Below are 17,499 nucleotides of genomic sequence, written 5' to 3' on the forward strand. Positions count from 1 at the left end.
AATTCTACCTGCAATGATAGCCATAAATATGACTAACCTCTTTCTGTATGGTGTAAGGATTAATTTTTGTTTGACTTTTTTATTATATATACACACATATATATTATATATATAGATATAGATATATGTTGCTATTGTTTTTATTGTTTTGTTTTGAAGCACTGAGGATTGAACCCAGGGCCTCATGCAAAGCAAATGCTCTAGTGCTGAGCTATGCCTCTGGCTCAAATATTTAATATTAAAAATATTATTTGGGGAACTGGGGATATTGCTCACTGGTAGAGCACATACTTCCATATAAGAGGTCCTGAGTTTAATCTCTGGGAGCCAGAAAAAGAATCATTTTGTTTTAACTGTGTACACTAGACAGTCATATAAAACTTTAGCTTGATCTTTTTTCCTATGTTCATATTCTATATATAAATTGTTGTGCCTGGGAAATGTATCTCTAATCAATCACAGAAGAAATCTCTATCTGATATGTGTGTGTGTGTGTGTATCCTTAAATTTATCACAGTAAATGTGTGTGATAAAACTTATTGCAATAATGTATGTTATATGTAGGCACTTTTTTGTATTTAAAATGACACAGCAGAAACACAAGATAAAATTGCTGCTCTCAAGAACTTAGATTTGGGTCATCATATAACAGTCTGTCAAGCAACGAGATGAGGAGGGGAAGGGAAAATAAGGAAGTAAAGAAAGTAAGGGTGGTATTCCAAGTAAGGAGGAAGTCTTTTATTTAGAGAGCTCAGAAATATTTGAACTGACATCTGAGTGAAGTGAGGGAGTCAGTTGTGCAAATTGGACAAGTGTCCAGGGAGGAGATCCCAGTAACCCTTAGCCAGCTCGTCAACCAGTCTGGAAAGGAACAAGCATGGAGAGAGGAGTTCATGTTTGACTTGCAGACCAGGGCAGACTTACAAAGCCTCCTGGGCCCTTGTGAAGACTTGAGAGGGTATATTAAGGGTGATCACAAATTACTGGAAGGTTCTGAACAAGACAGTCACCTAATGCAATTTACATTTTAAAATCAATAGTCAATAACGATGAGGCACTATGAATACCTGGCATGTCCTTTATTGATCATGTATTAAAAACTAAGCACTTGGCATGTATTATCTCATTTCATGTCTATAAACAGCTGCATGGTTGTAGTTATTATAGTCACAGGACAGATGATACTAACCACAACATTGGTCACAACTTGCCCATAACACATAGATGGTATAGGGCAAAGCCTGACAGTGGAACCTCTTTAAATCCTTAAATGCCTTTCTAAGCATAGATCTTCCTTCTAATTTACAACTTTCTTTCCCTATTAGAAGAGCTAGTGGGAATATTCTAAAGTATCTCTTATTCAAGGCTAAGAACTGAGATAAATTATACTCCTTCTAGGCATAATTGATATCACTCCCTTTCCATCTGCAAGGTATCCAGTGAGAAGAACAAATTATATGACCTTTAATTGCTTTAATCTTACCAAGAAAGCAGGGAGGAACAATGGGGCAAATAAATGGAGTTTACAATGCCTCTTTTGCAGACCACAACACCCAAAACGAGAGAGAGAACACAGGGGATTGCCCTGCCACAGAGGCAGGGGTGCATGGGGGTATGGGGGTGGGGGGATATTATCCATGGTGGTGGAAAATGGGCACTGATGGAGGGATGGGTATCTGATCATTGTATAATCAAAACCCAAGCACAAAAAATAGTAAATCTACAACTGTAAAAAAAAAAAAGAATTAACTCTCATTCTCATCACTGCTTCATCACTGTTTTTATTTTTTCATTTTATGTAGAATCATTTTTGTATCATTGAAAAAGATTATTAAAGAGCCACAATTTATTAAAAAATAAATAAATGGAGTTTATTGTCTCTCTCTCTTTCTCTCTTTCTCTCCTCTTCTCTCTTCTCCTCTCTCTCCTTTCTCTCCTCTCTCTCTCTCTTTCTCTCTCTCTCTCTCTCTCTCTCTCTTTATTGATGTATAGCAGAGGGTCGGCCAACTACTGGGTTTGAAATTATTTGGATAACCAAAGTTGGAAGATAATGCAGAGGGTCTGGTGGAAGAAAAAAAGCGAACAATACCTAAATTATCATTGTTTCTCATTGACAGCCAAAAATGAACATAAAATGGAAGTGAGTCACTTGGAGAATGCGCAGAGAAGGTAAGCAGCTCTGACTTGGCTCTGATCCTTTCACTAAATGTCCTGTTTAAATCATTAGTAGTTTCTTTAATGATTTTTTTCACTAATGTGAGGCCCACTCCTGGTGATGTGTGCTCATCAGTTCTTGGTGGTTACCAAGGCTACACCCAGCAGTGGAGTAAGAGTCGGAGCAGGGTTTACAGTCCCAGGGATAGAATCAGGACCTCAACATGAAAGACATGGCTATACCACCTATACCACTTCTTAGCCCTTCATTTTTATTAGTAAGTACATCGCCATGACTGCAACCACACTGTCATCTTGATCCAGAAATCCTTCCATGTGCTTCAAATGACACTGTATCCACTAAATCCTAATAGCCTGACTTTCTCCTTCCTGCAGTCTCTCACCTCCACCTTTCTACTCTGTGTCTCCCTGGCTTGCACTCTGGACCTCATATAAAATAGAATCCTGCAGTGTTTTTCCCTCTTGTCCTAACTTATTGTAACATCTAGCTAGCAGTTTTTCTAGCTCCATTTTGTTACAACTATGCATCCACAAGTAGTAAGTTGTATCAGGAGTTGGTATAAAAGCCATGTAACAGGACATGGAAATCATCTTCCTCAGGAAGCAGAGAATCATCATCGAGAAGTGATTTACATGCCCTCTCGGCTCCAGAACCACTTCCTGGAAGTTAGGAACAATGGGATCCTTCTTCCTGTCTAGCTAGACTAAGCCCATTAGGAACAAACATCTGAGAAACTAATTGTGCCTTTCCTTGGGTCCTAGAAGTTATTGTAAACTGAGTGGAAGCAGGGAGAATGTACTAGCTTCTATGTATGGAAAACTCCCTCAGATATTGGAAGAGGTCTGGAGTGATGGTACAATGGGTAGGGCACTTGCCTTGCACACAGCCAACCAGAGTTTGATTCCTGGCACCCTATATGTTCCCCTGAGCCTGCCAGGAATTATACCTGAGCACAGAGCCTGGAGCTCTGTGTGTGTCCCAAAAAACAAAAAAAAAGGGGGGGGAAAATGTAAAGACTTCAAACCCTCTCATCTGCTCAGGCATCTTTTTTTTTTCTCTCTTTCTCAATTTCAGTGTGGAGCCATACCTCTGCTGCATGGCGCCCCTACCCCACCCATCCATTTGGAGCCCCAATCATATTGGTTCTAATTCCTTAGAGAGTTGGTTTGTTGTTGTTGTTGTTGTTGTTGTTGGTTGCCTAGATTAGTCTCCTTGGCTATCCCTCCTTCTCAGAAGAGTGAGTGCATATATATGTGTGTGTGTGTGTGTGTGTGTGTGTGTGTGTATACTGAGGCACTTGGCTGTAGTTATGGCAGAGAACTTGCATACATTTTGCTAAACCCAGTCCTAAGCACACTAAAAACATTAAATGAGGTGGGGGCAGGAACGATTGCATTGAAATGTGTGAGTGGAGAGCTGAGATGCAGACTCTAGAAATGAAACACTTTCTGTCTACCCACAATTTCCCAGGGAAATGCGAATCAAAACAACATTGAGATATCACTTCACACCACAGTGACTGGCACACATCAAAAAGAGCAAGAACAACCAGTGCTGGCATTGAATTGGGGGGGGCAGGGGGCAGAGTAAGGGACCCTTTCAATGCCTGTGGGAATGTCAACTGGTCTAGCTTTTCTGAAAAACAATATGGACATTCCTCAAAAATACATAAGAATTGAACTTCATTTGCCGTAGAATTCTACTTCCTGGAATATAACCCAAGGGCCCAAAAATTAGATGCAAAAATAAGACATTTGCACCCCTATGCTCCCTGCAGTGCAATCCACAATAGGCAAGCATTCTGAATGCTGAAACTTACTTTAAGAGCATTATTTAAGGAGAGTGGAGGCCCCACCTTAGATGTCAAAGCTGCTGCTGTGCATTAGCTATGCCAAGGGGTGGGGGGTGGTCATAAATTTTGGTTGTCAGCGTTTTCCGTGACTTTGTGGCGAAGGTAGTCCAGCTTTCATGTCATACATGAAATATGTTCAATCCCATCTTTAATGTAGAAACCACAGTTGTTTGGTTACACTTCTTGTGGAGGTTGGTGGTCAGTGTTGCAATATTTGTGTGAGATTTAGTAAATTCTTAGGTTTTATTCTCAAGAGAAACAATTTACTCTGAGGCTAAGGGGTATTTGCTTTTCCTAAGCAGTTTCTGAAGGCATGCATGTAAAACAAGAAGTGGATGTATTCCGCCTTGGCATCTCAACACTGGAAAAGGAAAACAGTTCATTCTGCTCTTGCCTCTTTGATAAAATCATTTGTCTATACTTTAAAAAATTTGTTTTAGGGACATTAAAAAGATATAGCTCAGACAAGGAATTACAGCAGAGAAAAAGGGAAACAGGGCAAAGAGTGAAACTTCTAAATTTCACAAAGCAAGACCTATAAGACAAATCAGTCTCTTACAAGTTAAAACATTGTTGCTTGCTGACAAATGGAAATTTCAAAAGCTAGATTAGCAATCTGTCTTTTGGAGAAAGTCCTCCTGATCTTTAAATACCAGCAGTTTGCATGCCCACATTGTAGAAGTTTTTTAAAAGGCAGTCTTCAGTAAATCAAAACTTAATTAAAAAGACATGGAGCTTTGTGAGGGGATGGTGGGTGAAGAATAATTTAGAACTTATCAGAATTGTAGTTTTATATTCTATCCATTAGCCTTTCACTGAAGAAAGAGAAAATACTGAAATCAAATTAAGGCACACAATTAGAACAACTTTGTCAAAATTGCAGAGTTCTAAATCAGGCATCCCCAGAGACTCTTTTGCTTTAATTCTTAAGAAAAGGTTCACTTGCTTTTTCGTTTCCAAGACACATATTTAAAAAAAAAAAAATCAGCATTTCCTTTAGTTGCTCACCCCTTTGAGGCAGGATGAGCAAGCACAGCCCCTAAATCTCCTGAGTGAGAGGATATGAGGGTATGGATGAGTTTCAATAAGAAATAGGAAGCCTGAAGGAGAATCCATACTTTTCTCAAGCTTAAGCATAACCCAGATTTATTCCGCCACTCAGTACTGCAGAAAGATTGGTACTTTCTTAGTCTCACCATCTAGACTGCCAATCATACCAGAGGTGATGAGCAATTTGTGAAGCATAGTGGCTGGAACTTCTGCTCCCTTTACTTGCTGGAAAATTAGGAGATAAATTGTCCTCCAAATACAAAAAATGAAAATCCTTCTCTTCTAAGTCAATGGAGGAAGAATCGTGGTTCTGCATAGAAGGTGAGCGTAAGGCAGAGAAAGAACTAGAGATTCTTTCTGGGGATAATGCCAGTTAGGCATGACATTGGGGGCAAGTGTATTTCAAGTAGAAACAGAAAAATTTCTGAAAACCTATTAGTTCTCATGAGCAGAATGACAAAGCAGAAAGAGTTTTTCATTGAGAACCAGGGAGCTCAAGATACAGGCCCAACCTGCCATGAGTAATGATCTCTCTCTCTCTCTCTCTCTCTCTCTCTCTCTCTCTCTCTCTCTCTCTCTCTCTCTCTCTCTCATTTTTATTTTTATTTTTGCTTTTTGGGCCACACCCAGTGATACTCAGGAGTTACTACTGGCTCCGCACTCAGGAATCACTCCTGGCGGTGCTGGGAGACCATATGGGATGCCAGGGATTGAACCTGGGTTGGCCGTATGCAAAGCAAACTCCCTATTCACTGTGCTATCATTCTGGTCCCGGTCTCTCTTTATCTGTAAAATAAGAACAGTGGTGGGCTGGAGCGATAGCACAGAGGTAGGGCATTTGCCTTACGCGCAGCCAACCCGGCAGAGTCAGTTTCAATTCCTCTGCCCCTCTTGGAGAGTCAGACAAGCTACCAAGAGTCTCTCGCCTGCACGGCAAAGCCTGGCTACCCGTGACATATTCGATATGCCAAACACAGTAACAACAAGTCTCAAAAATGGAGACATTACGGGAGGACAGTTTTTTGTGTTTCAAGAACAGTGGTCACATAGACCCATATGTATATATTATACTACTGTCACTGTCCTCCGTTGTTCATCGATTTGCTCAAGTGGGTCCAGTAACCTTTCCATCGTGAGACTTGTTACTGTGTTTGGCATATTGAATATGTCACGGGTAGCTTGCCCAGCTTTGCCGTGAGAATGAGATACTCTCGGTAGCTTGCCAGACTCTCCAAGAAGGGCAAGCTAGAGGAATCGAGCCCGGTTCAGCCGGGCCAGCAAGGCAAATGCCCTACCACTGTGCTATCGCTACTACTACTACTAATAATAATACTATGTTATTATTCTCATTCTGAAACCTTGACTCTGTAGAAAAGTCAAGTCATGCTTGCTCTTCAAGCCTGTGTTTTCTCTTAAACATGTATCTCATTTACTTGTTTCTTTGCATGCCAATTTCCACTTTGGAGAAGCCAGTCTTCTCTCTTGAATACGTGTTTCCTCTCTTCTCACATCTTTCTAAGCAAGTTTAACTCAATAAAAACTACCTTGCTTCACACACACACAAGAAAAGTCATGGCCTCTTGTAATAGGTTGCATAAATTTCTACTTCTGTATTTCCATGGCTACAAGCATTATGTTTAATCTTGCATGAAGGAAAAGTATGTGCCATAGAATGTACATTTGGTTTTATCGGTATTTTGACTGCCACTGAATTAGGAGTTGTGTCTGGGATGAACATGGGCATTGCTATGTTTTTCCATTACTGGTTTTGTTGCAGAATAAGTATGCTTGGAATTATAAAAGAGTCCCTTAAGAAATTACTGCAGTTACTGCCTTTCTCCACTTATGCACTTTCAGTCTTTTAATAACTGGGAGCCAGAATTCCCTGACCAGTAGTTTTAATTTACATTAAAAACAGATTTATTATTTACAGAAGCACAAAGAATTTATGGGACTCAGAGCTGCTGCTCCAGCTTGGATCTCAGCTAATCATAGCCATGGAATCAATTAACAGTTCATCTGTGAAATGTGATAAAATCTTATGAGATACATATTGCCCAATAACTGTGAACGAGATGAAAGTATGCTCCGTAATAGTAATGGGGCTTCGGGGTTTTACAATTGCCATTGAATAGAGTTCTATTAGAAACTCAGTATTCAGGATGGCCACAAAAGCACGCCGTTTCTGAACAGATGATAGAGCACTGAGTAATAAACCTGGCCAGCCATTCCTGCTTTGATTAGTTCCCAACACCCTAGAAAAGGGGGTCGTTTATTTAAGTGTTCTTGCTCATGGCAAATGAGCTTGTGAGGGTTGGGGTAGGTGGGGGGGGTGGAGAAAAAGATTGAATACTGGGCTATAAATTGCTACAAAACTAGTGCCTCCAAGAAGAACTGCTTGGGAGGCCTGAATAGTCTAATGTGAAAAGGGCCCTCACAGGGAAGGTCATGGGTTCTCTGTGGTACCTGATAATCCTATTTAGAGAGCCTGGCTCCTTTGCGGACCAGATTGGACATCACTTTTTAAGACTAGAGACAATGCTGCATCCAAAAAATGCTGTCCCCTCATTATACTCTTATAAAATTGGTGGTTTGTATTCTTATATCAAGTTTTAACATAGTCTCCTTAAAGAGCTAATAGTGTGAGTCTTTTTTCTGCCCTAGAGACAATGGAGAGACCCATTAGTGGCTACCAGAATAAAGGCACTCAGACTCTTGATTTTCAGTGGAAGACAACAGATTGTGAATTCCCACTGGGCTGTCTGCTACAGAATTAATATGACAGCTATCTGATATATGAATGCTACAGAATTAATACGACGGCTACAGAGTTATTACAGCAATGATTCATTAATTGAAAGTAGGGAGAATTATGTGAACTTAGTGAAAAATAAGCCCAAACTGGGACTGTAGTGATATTAGATAGGGTATTGTTTTGCATGTGACTAACCCAGGTTGATCCCCAGCATCCCAAATGGTCCCTCCAAGCACCACCAGAAGTGATTACTGAATGCAGAGCCAGGTTTAATCCCTGAACATTGCTGGGTATGACCCAAAACCCAAAAATATATAAATAAACCCAAATTGTATTACCTACATATACTCATACCCAGAGTTATTCAAACTGGTGTTTTACAGATAATAATATATCCAGGAGTTAGTCCTATCACATTGAATTTCTTGGAAAAGGGGTTTCCAGTAATTTGGGATTTGAAGCTGGGATTTGAAGCTACAAAGACCGTCAGCCCCAATTTTTGCAGAGTGAGGAGACATTGGTCCCAGCATCCCATTTCTTACCTAGTAGGTTGGCTGTTATGTTGTTAACCCCCATTCCCATCTCACTCTCTCTTTTTCCCTTACCTGATGCAGTTTTGAAACAACAGTCAAGTACTTTGGGATGAAACCAAAGTCTGGAGAGAAAGATATCACCCCCAATTATGTGTTTATGGTGTGGTACGAGTTCTGCAGTGACTTCAAGACAATTTGGAAACGGGAGAGTAAAAACGTATCTAAAGAAAGGTAAGGTTCTGAGTCATAAGTAGCCCCTTCAGGAGTCTGGAAAACTGCTGTCTCGCACATGCCCATTTCACACAGGTCACTATTTGCTTTCCAGAACAAGGTCCACAAGGACGAAGGATTGTTGCTTCCGGGTTCCTAGGGAAACTGGGAAAGAATTGCTGTCCACACCAGCAGATACCTCCCCATGATCTAACAAGTTACACTTTCTTAACCCCTTCCAATTACTAACTAGTAAATGAAAAGGGAGTTGTGCTAATTTGCAACAGATTGCTTCTCTGTGTATTTTCATGTTGGCCAGGGCTAAATGAGGCTGCCTTGCTGTCGCAGACAGTACAGACAAATAAAAGTGAATGCTTTTCCTATTAATATACTGAACTTGCATCAAAGGGAAATCTCTGAAATTTGGGCCACACTTCACACGGTGTTGAAGCCCCGTGCTGGATTTACAGCACCACTCCTGACTCCCCGTATCCTGCTGGGGACATCAAACTGCTTGCCGCAAGGCCACATTGCAGCCTCACAATTTTATTAGTTGGGGGGGGGTAGAAGAAAAACTTATACTCTGAATGGCCGAGGGAAAAAGAGAAAAAGAGAAAGAGACCCTTCTCCTTAGAAAGAGGCTGAATATGGTGATGTTTGCCAGTGGAGATTTCAGGACCGTTTCTGCTCTTTCAGTTTTGATCGGGTTTCCACTGTTTTACTGTTTGTTTTTCATTGCGGTATGTTTTGGGGGCCACACCCAGCCATGCTCAGGGCTTACTTCTAGCTCTGGGCTCAGGAATCACTTCTGAGAATACTTTGGGGATCAAACATGGGTCAGGCGTATGCATGACAAACACCCTATCCTTCTGTGCTGTATCTCTTCCCTTCTGCTCTACTCTGGTGATGTGTGTTATGGATTTAAACTTCAAGTAAGTCTTGCATTTCTCCTGCAGAGCAGATGTCTGAGAGTCTCATCTGAATTAGAGAAAAGAGATAAAAATTCTTTCCACAAATTAAGAAAAGTGTTTTAAGGACAGCACCTATATCTTACTAACTTTGAAACATGAAATTCTATAATATCGTATCTCTTTTCTTGACTTTATAATGAGAGAAAAAGTTTACACATACTATTTTTGCACACACTTAACATGTTCATATATTTCACCTTTAGGAAGTTATTTTTATAATCCCCTCACATCCCCCAAAATGCATACCTTTTTAAAAGTTAAAGTATCAAAGTTAGATAGAGGTAGTGGAGTTTTGTTGTTGTTGTTTTGTTTTGTTTTTACAGTGTTTCTGAGTTTCTGTTTTCTCAGAAACCTAGGAGTCTTACAAATGTCTACCAACATATCTTTCCACCATTACCTTCTTAGAAACACAGGAGTTAAAGTGAGTGTATTCTTTATACAGATTATGAGACAAAGGATTAAATGACTTTGTTAATTAAGAAAATATATTATTCAGGCAGTGAGATGCTTAAAGAGACTGTAGTGTTGGTTCCATCACTACCACCATGTATAACCAAAAGGAAATTAAAAAAAGAAAGAAAATTGTTGAAAACAATATGAAAAAAGATTCTAGAAAGTTTGACATCCAATTCATTATTCATACCCTATAGTTGCTCATTTTTCCCTTTAAGTTGAAATAAGCTCAAAGGCCTGCAAAGAGAGACCCAAGCTCTTCTCTCTCTGACAGAGTAATCTCTGGCCAGTCAGCCCTCCACATCCATACCTGAAGGCCAGAAATCCAGCAGTGATCTCAGAATGTCCAGTGTTTGCTTCATATTTTGCACTTCAGAATTATAGACCTTAGTTAATTTGTTTTTGTTGTTGAAGTCCTAAATGGTCACCTCCTCCTGCACAAACCCCTCCAAACCAGTAGAGAGCATAATTGATGCTTTATGTTTTAAAAATGTTCAGTTACAACACTGAACTATATTCCAAGGAGTATTTTCCTGTCCCAGAAGTTAGAGCATTTTCCTATCACATAATTAATTGTGTTGTGTGATGGCAGTGGATGTCAGCTGTGCTGCAAAATAGCATTTTTGATGATTCCTGGCTGTGAATCTTTTCGAGTTGCTTCCTGGGTACAGCTGTTGAATTACCTACTTCACACTCTGTAAACCAACACCTTCCAAGGGTCATGACTTCACCAGACCCTTTTCAGTTCTTGTCATTTAGCATTTCAGGGGTCTCTTCATTCCAGCCGTGCTTTTTGAGATGGATCACCAAGATTCCACCCTAAAATAACATCTCTGAAAGTTAATGATGACTAATAAAATATCCTGGAAGCAGCTTGTTTACAAAATCTGTTAGGAAATGTTAACATATTATGTGTACTGTTGCTGTTCAGTTAAACTGATTAATATCCAGGCTGACTTTATTAAAAGTAAATACTTTTTTAAAAAATTGTGCTCTGTATATTAAAGATACCAGTTTGCAAACTGTTGAAATTATATATTCAGTATGACAAAATAATTATCCTGAATTCTTTGACTACAATTAAATGAGAAACAATATGATTGCTTTGTTCTGACATCTATTTACTGATGTTTGACATTACCATTTTATTATATTTTTCCCATAAATCCAATAAATCTCAATCACACTAAATAGTATCATACAAAGATGTCCTTAACTACAAAAAAGTAATAGCCAAATGATAGTTTGATAGCTTGTAATCATGGGGCGTAAAAAACAAGATAGTAGAAATCTAATGAAAAGAAATTTTACCCATTTGATTTTTTTTTTAATTTATATTTGAAGACCCTCTAAAATTAATCAAATTTTTGGGAAAAATTAAGAAGTCATAGAAATGTCTCAAAAGGACAAACTCACTTTCAAATACATGCACAAATTAAATACTACTTTGGATCATATTTTTTAAGGTAATATAGTTATTTTTTCACTCAGATTGTTTTCTCATAAAACACACTATTTTGAGACAGGGTTTGAGATAATGATCTCCACAAGAGAGTGACATCTATCCCTTGTGGAACCCAGAACAATCTCTGAACACAAAGATGACTGCAATAAAAACATTAGTGCTCCATGTTCTTCTTGTGCCCTGTGTGCAAATAAGATTTATCCTAGTATCAGGGCCAGAACTATAGTACATGGGGTAGGGTGCTTGCCTTGCACACAACCAAACTGGGTTCAATATCCCACATTCCACATGGTCCCCTGTGCAACACCAGGGATGGCCCCAAAACAAAATAAAACATTTACCCTAGTATTAAGATGGTACCAAAGTCAGATTCTGAGTTGGTGTAGAAGAGAGCTAGATATCAGTGTGCATATAGTTTACCTGCAGAATAATTATAGTAAGCTACATATGGCAGCATAAATAAAAATTTGATTGCCACTAAAATTATGGCATTGAATTTTTTTAGCATTAAGCCAAAGCATAATATGTAGCAAAATAGCAAACTTTTTGTCCAGGCACAAACCCAAAAACTACTTACTCCCTAGTACTTTAGTCTATGGTTTGGTCTATACTGGAACTTGTCCTCCCGTGAAATATATCAGGCCCTTCTTTTCTCCTGTCTGATTGCAGTCAGTACTCAATGCTGTGAAAAAGACATTCAGATAGAGAGTTAAAGAGTACCATTTTTACATTAATTTACTGTGTGATTTTGGGCTACAAGATCAAATTGACTGTGACCCTCTGGCCATCAGAAGCTAAATATTCATGATGATCTCTTTTAGCTTGAAATCTATATATATTTTGAACATTCTGAGAAACTGTTCCATGTGTATAATGATGCCCCTCAACTAAGGCCCTTAAACTCCTTAGTTATTATTTTATATAGATATTTCAAGCTAAGATCTGCAGCTTAGGGTGCAGAGAAATTTGGGCCTAGTAGAATGTTCATTGACCTCTTGGAATTGCTTAATAACTGCAGCTCCTTTGCTTCCTGCCCCAGTTCTTTCCCCATATTTTGGGTTTGATGTTCACTTTTCTTTTCTTCTTTTTTTTTAATTGAAAGTGCCCACAGACAAATACTTTCTTGTGTTCATCTGAATTCAGCATTGTATTTAGTAGTTTATTGTAGTTCAGCAAGACTTTCATTCTCAGGGTAGTTTTGCCTCAGTTGTACTTTTTCCTGCATTTTTGTACAAATACAAAAACACATTTGTATTTGTATTTGCATATGTATTTGTGTCTCTTGATAGCCAAAGATTTGCATACACCTCTCACCCCTATTACATCTACAGACAATATAGGAATGTACATAATTGAAAATGGTAACGTAATTTCTGTGGCTACCTTAAAATTTTTTTGGTTTGGTTTTGTCATTGTGTTTATAGGGGCCAAATTCCAGCTGTCCTCCGGGAACCATGTGGTGCCAGGAATTGAACTTAGAGCCTTATGTATGCTTGGCATGTGCTCTGACACTTGAGCTATCACCTCAAACCTGCTGCCTTTGTCTGTTCTTTACTGTCTTTTTGAGAAATGTTTTTGGAGGCAGCTGCAGTTACAGCATCAGATAAGTCTCAGGATAGAGATATACTTCTGGGCATATATAAATACAACACCATACTCACCATCAAAGCTGTAGCCCCAGCAATCACTGTCCAATCGAACCCCTTTGCCCATTCCTCAAAACCTCACTCACATTATTTTATTATTAGAGTCATGGGGTTTTAATTTTGGTTTTTTGCTTTCTCTTTTATTCCACATATTATAATTAGTAGATCATGAAGCATTCACTCTTTCTACCTTAATCCAGGTGGTCACCTCATGCTTAGTCAACTTAAATCTCCTCATTCTTGATCCAAAATAGCATGAGAAATAGCAAGGCTATTTCATGAAAATAGCAAAGCTGTGTCCTTTAAAACAAAGTTAGCTCAAAGTCCCACTTGAGTGCTTCATCGAATAACACCTTTTCTGTATTCAGTTACCTACTATTGGTAATATTTCCTGTCTTGGCTATTGTGAACATACTATAATAAACATAGGAACACATGTGTCTTTTCAAATTAATGATGTCAATTTTTCATCTCTTTCATTTCCCTGTTTAATAGGACATAAGCCTTTGGGGGAAGGTGGAGGGACACAATTGGCAGTGTTCAGGGGCTAATCCTAGTTCTCTGCTTGGGGACTGCTCCTAGAAGTACTCAGGCAACCAAATGGTGCTGGGAACCGAACCAGACCTCCTGCATTCAATGCATGTGCTCAGTCCTCTGACCTATCTTTCCTCTCTGATATCAGGTCATTATTTTAAAATAAAATGTACCACCATCTCGGATGTCTTAAACTGCTGCTTACTCATGCCCACATGTAGGCCACAAACCACTACCACCCACAAAATGAACTATGAATTTGCAGAAGGTAAAGAAGCCCCAGAGGAGTCAGCTCCAGGAATAAAGTCTTGGTAAATAATTTACCCTGAGCCAAAGCAAACTTGAAATGTGTCATTTAAAAAACCATAATGGATAAGTAATGAATGAATAAGGAGTTGGGTGAATTTTATGTGAAAAGCAAATAAGAAACTTAATTATACACACACAGTTAGAACTTACACCATGGGACATTAATGGTTGGGGTGTGTGTGTGTGTGTGTGTGTGTGTGTGTGTGTGTGTGTGTGTGTGTGTTTGGTTCAGCTAAATGCCAACAGGATTTTTGGTTTAAGTATATTACTTGTGGTTATTATGGTTAATTATGCAACTCCCTTGCCCTTGACAACAGAAAGATCAGAGCTCTTGGCATGGGGTACAGGGATGGGGAGTGTTTCAAGCTATTCTCAGAGTTCTCCTGTGCTCAGGTCACTGTACAACCAGGAACTGGGAACTTAGGTCATCACTCAACCCACAAAGAAACTACTATTTCATTGTAGACATTGCAGATATTTCTCTATGTTATAAAATATTTCTGGGAAAAGTTCCACAAACTGAAATTTTTACTTAATGAATTCTGTCTTCTTACTGACATACCTACATGATCATTATAACTTCTAACAAGTTAATTTTCCTTTCCCTAGACCTCTGTTATGTGGTTAAATGTTTTGTATACACTTTCCTTCTTAAAAAGCTTCATGTTTTGGAGGACTTTTAATAATATAAATACTCGCTCTCTAGTTATTTGGCAAAACTCTGAATTTTCCCATTACATTTGAAGTCTGAACATATACGTAAACAGCAAATGTCCCAAACAGCAAAGAATAGCCCCTGAATATGAAGATGTGTGCCTTCCCCCAAAATACAAGAGGGGAGAAGGAATAAATGGAAGAGTAGGAAGAAGACCCACTTATTTTCAAAGCAAGGAATTTAAAAGTGTTTCTGCAGAATAAAAAATATACCATCAATACAGAAAGGAACCATAAGCTTGAAGTGGTAGAAATAGCCAGATTATTAATTAAAAACTAAAAACCTTATGGTATTTTTAATTTTTTATTTCATTATTGGGCTGGAGTGATAACACAGCGGGTAAGGCATTTGCCTTGGATGCAGCCAACATGGCCAACTCGAGCTCAATTCTTCCGCCCCTCTCGGAGAGCCCGGCAAGCTACCAAGAATATCTCGCCCGCACGGCAAAGTCTGGCAAGCTACCTGTGACGTATTCGATATGCCAAACACAGTAACAAGTCTCAAAATGGAGACATTACTGGGCCCGCTCGAGCAAATCGATGAACAACAGAAGGACTCTGTGTGTGTGTGTGTGTGTGTGTGTGTGTGTGTGTGTGTGTGTGTATTTCATTATTGTTTATGTAATGTGGTTGCAGTCATGTTTTAGTACTGTAATGTTGTACAAAGTTACGGCTCACCATCACCACCAGAGTGCCCGTGACACCCTCAACCAGAGGTGTCCTTAGATCACCTCTGGGCTCATCTACATTTCTACCCACCCTTCTCCCCACTGTTTGAGGGTAAGTTTTATAATCCAAGGCCAAGGTTTGATTTGTTGCTTGATGTGTGTGTGTTGTCTCTCTAAATTCCACAGATGGGTTAGATTATTTTGCATTTGTTCTTCTCTCTCTTAGTTCGCTTGACATGATACTCTCAAGTTCCATTCAAGTTACAACAAACTGAATAAATTTCACCTTCTCTTAGAGCTGCAAAGTATTCCATTGTGTGTATAGATATGGTACAACTTCTTTACCTGTCATTGGACATTTATGTTATATCTACATCTTGACTATTCGATTAAACATTGTAACAAGCATCGATATCCATGTCTTTTGAATTAATGTAAAAGATATTTTCTGACCCTCTTGTCAACTATCATTCTATCTCGTTTCTTCCCCTCCTAGGTCCTTAAAAGAAGAATTCATATTCATTTGCTCCCTGCTTGCTTTCTTACTGTATATCAGTAAGGGAAAAGCCTCAACTATCATAACAAAGATCAAAGTAACTGTTTCTTAAGCAATCAAATTTTATTTTACTATTGTATAGCAATCTCAGTGCAGATTGTTTCTATGTCAGGGGTTCAGGTTTCTTTTCTGTGTTTCATCACTAAGGTGAAATCAAATGACTAACTTTTTGCCACAGCTAGCTTTGGATGGTGATGATAGCTTATTCCATCTTGAAATGCTTCATTGCACTGGGAGTTTACTGGTTCTCATTTTGCAGAAGTGAAAAAGGAGATAACTCTTATTTCTCTTTCATTAGCTCCTGTTTTTTATTCTATTCCTTAAGGGTGGACCTTACCCCCAAGGGAAAGATCTGTGTTCCTCTTTTCTGCTCTACCTTCTCCCACTGGGTACGTCCAGCAATTTTCAGAGTTTCAGAGTTTCATTACCTCTTTGCCATCTTCTCAATTCTTCCTACTAGAACCAACCATTTCCCCTCTAATTCTTAGACACACACCAAGTATTCTCACAGAATGCTAACCTTCATTTGAAGTTTTGTATATACTAAACTATTTTGTTTAGTTCAGTATAAACTACCTATTTTGACTGAGGCCTATTCTTAAGATTTTTTTTTTTTAACTTTTAACCTGTTTTCCCAGTTGTTCTGCTCTACTTCAGAACTTGTAACATTAATATCCTTCTAAACTATCTCTCTGCTTGTGGTTTTCCGGTTTCCTCTTTAATGGCTCTTAGCATTATATACACTCATCTTTCTAAAATAAAATATAGATCACATCTGTTTCTTTAAACACATTGTATTGTTTTTTATTACTGATGACATAAAGAGAAAAGAATTAACCATGCTCCTAACAGTAATTTACAAGGTACTTCAGATATCTTTGTAAAGGTGTTTTTTTTTTTCCACAAGTATGCACTGTAAAGAATAAATAAAAATTGCTAGCACCGCAGGTTGGCTAGCAAACAACAAAGTGAGCACAAAGAGTCAGATTTTAGTCTTATTTGTCAGTAAAGTTTGAGCTCTTTTAAATATTCATATCTTCCCAAAATTAGTGGGCATCTCCAAGAACTACCCTTAACTCACTTTTCAGCTTGATTTCTCACATTCTCATCCCTCATACATCCATTGTCACCACACTCTCTTTCCTCACCTGCACATTTTTTAATTTTTATTAATGAGACACCATGAGGTACATTGTGGACTTACAAATTTTTGTGCTTGGGTTTCAGTTATACAATGATTGAGTACCCATCCCTCCACCAGTGCCCATTTCCCACCACCACGGATCCCAGTATCCCTCCCACCCCCTTTCCACCTCACCCATCCCACCCTGCCTCTGTGGCAGGGCATTCCCTTTTGTTCTCTCACTCTCCTCTTGGGTGTTGTGGTTTGCAAAAGAGGCATTGAGTGGCAGTCATGTTTGGTCTATAGTCTACTTTCAGCATGCTTCTCCCATCCTGGGAGGATCCTCCCAACATCCTTTATTTTCACCTGCACATTTTGCCTGATGTATGCAGTGGCGTATTCGATATGCCAAGTACAGTAACGACAACATGTCTCATTCCCCTGACCCTGAAAGAGTCTCCAATCATTAGGAAAAGACAAGTAA

The 17,499-nt window shown here is 39.0% G+C and overlaps 1 protein-coding gene across 2 annotated transcripts in view; it reads left to right on the plus strand.

Moving 5' to 3' along the window:
* FMN1 (formin 1) overlaps window positions 1-17,499 on the plus strand; it is a 443,955-nt gene that overhangs the window by 401,371 nt on the left and 25,085 nt on the right. For both annotated transcript variants that reach the window (XM_056133806.1, XM_056133807.1), the window contains 2 exons: window positions 2,118-2,169; window positions 8,448-8,597. In XM_056133806.1, the coding sequence (XP_055989781.1) occupies window positions 2,118-2,169; window positions 8,448-8,597 (202 nt within the window). The remainder of the gene's footprint in view (window positions 1-2,117; window positions 2,170-8,447; window positions 8,598-17,499) is intronic.

Source organism: Sorex fumeus, unplaced genomic scaffold (genome assembly GCF_029834395.1).
Source record: "Sorex fumeus unplaced genomic scaffold, SorFum_2.1 ptg000098l, whole genome shotgun sequence".
NCBI classification, from domain to species: domain Eukaryota; kingdom Metazoa; phylum Chordata; class Mammalia; order Eulipotyphla; family Soricidae; genus Sorex; species Sorex fumeus.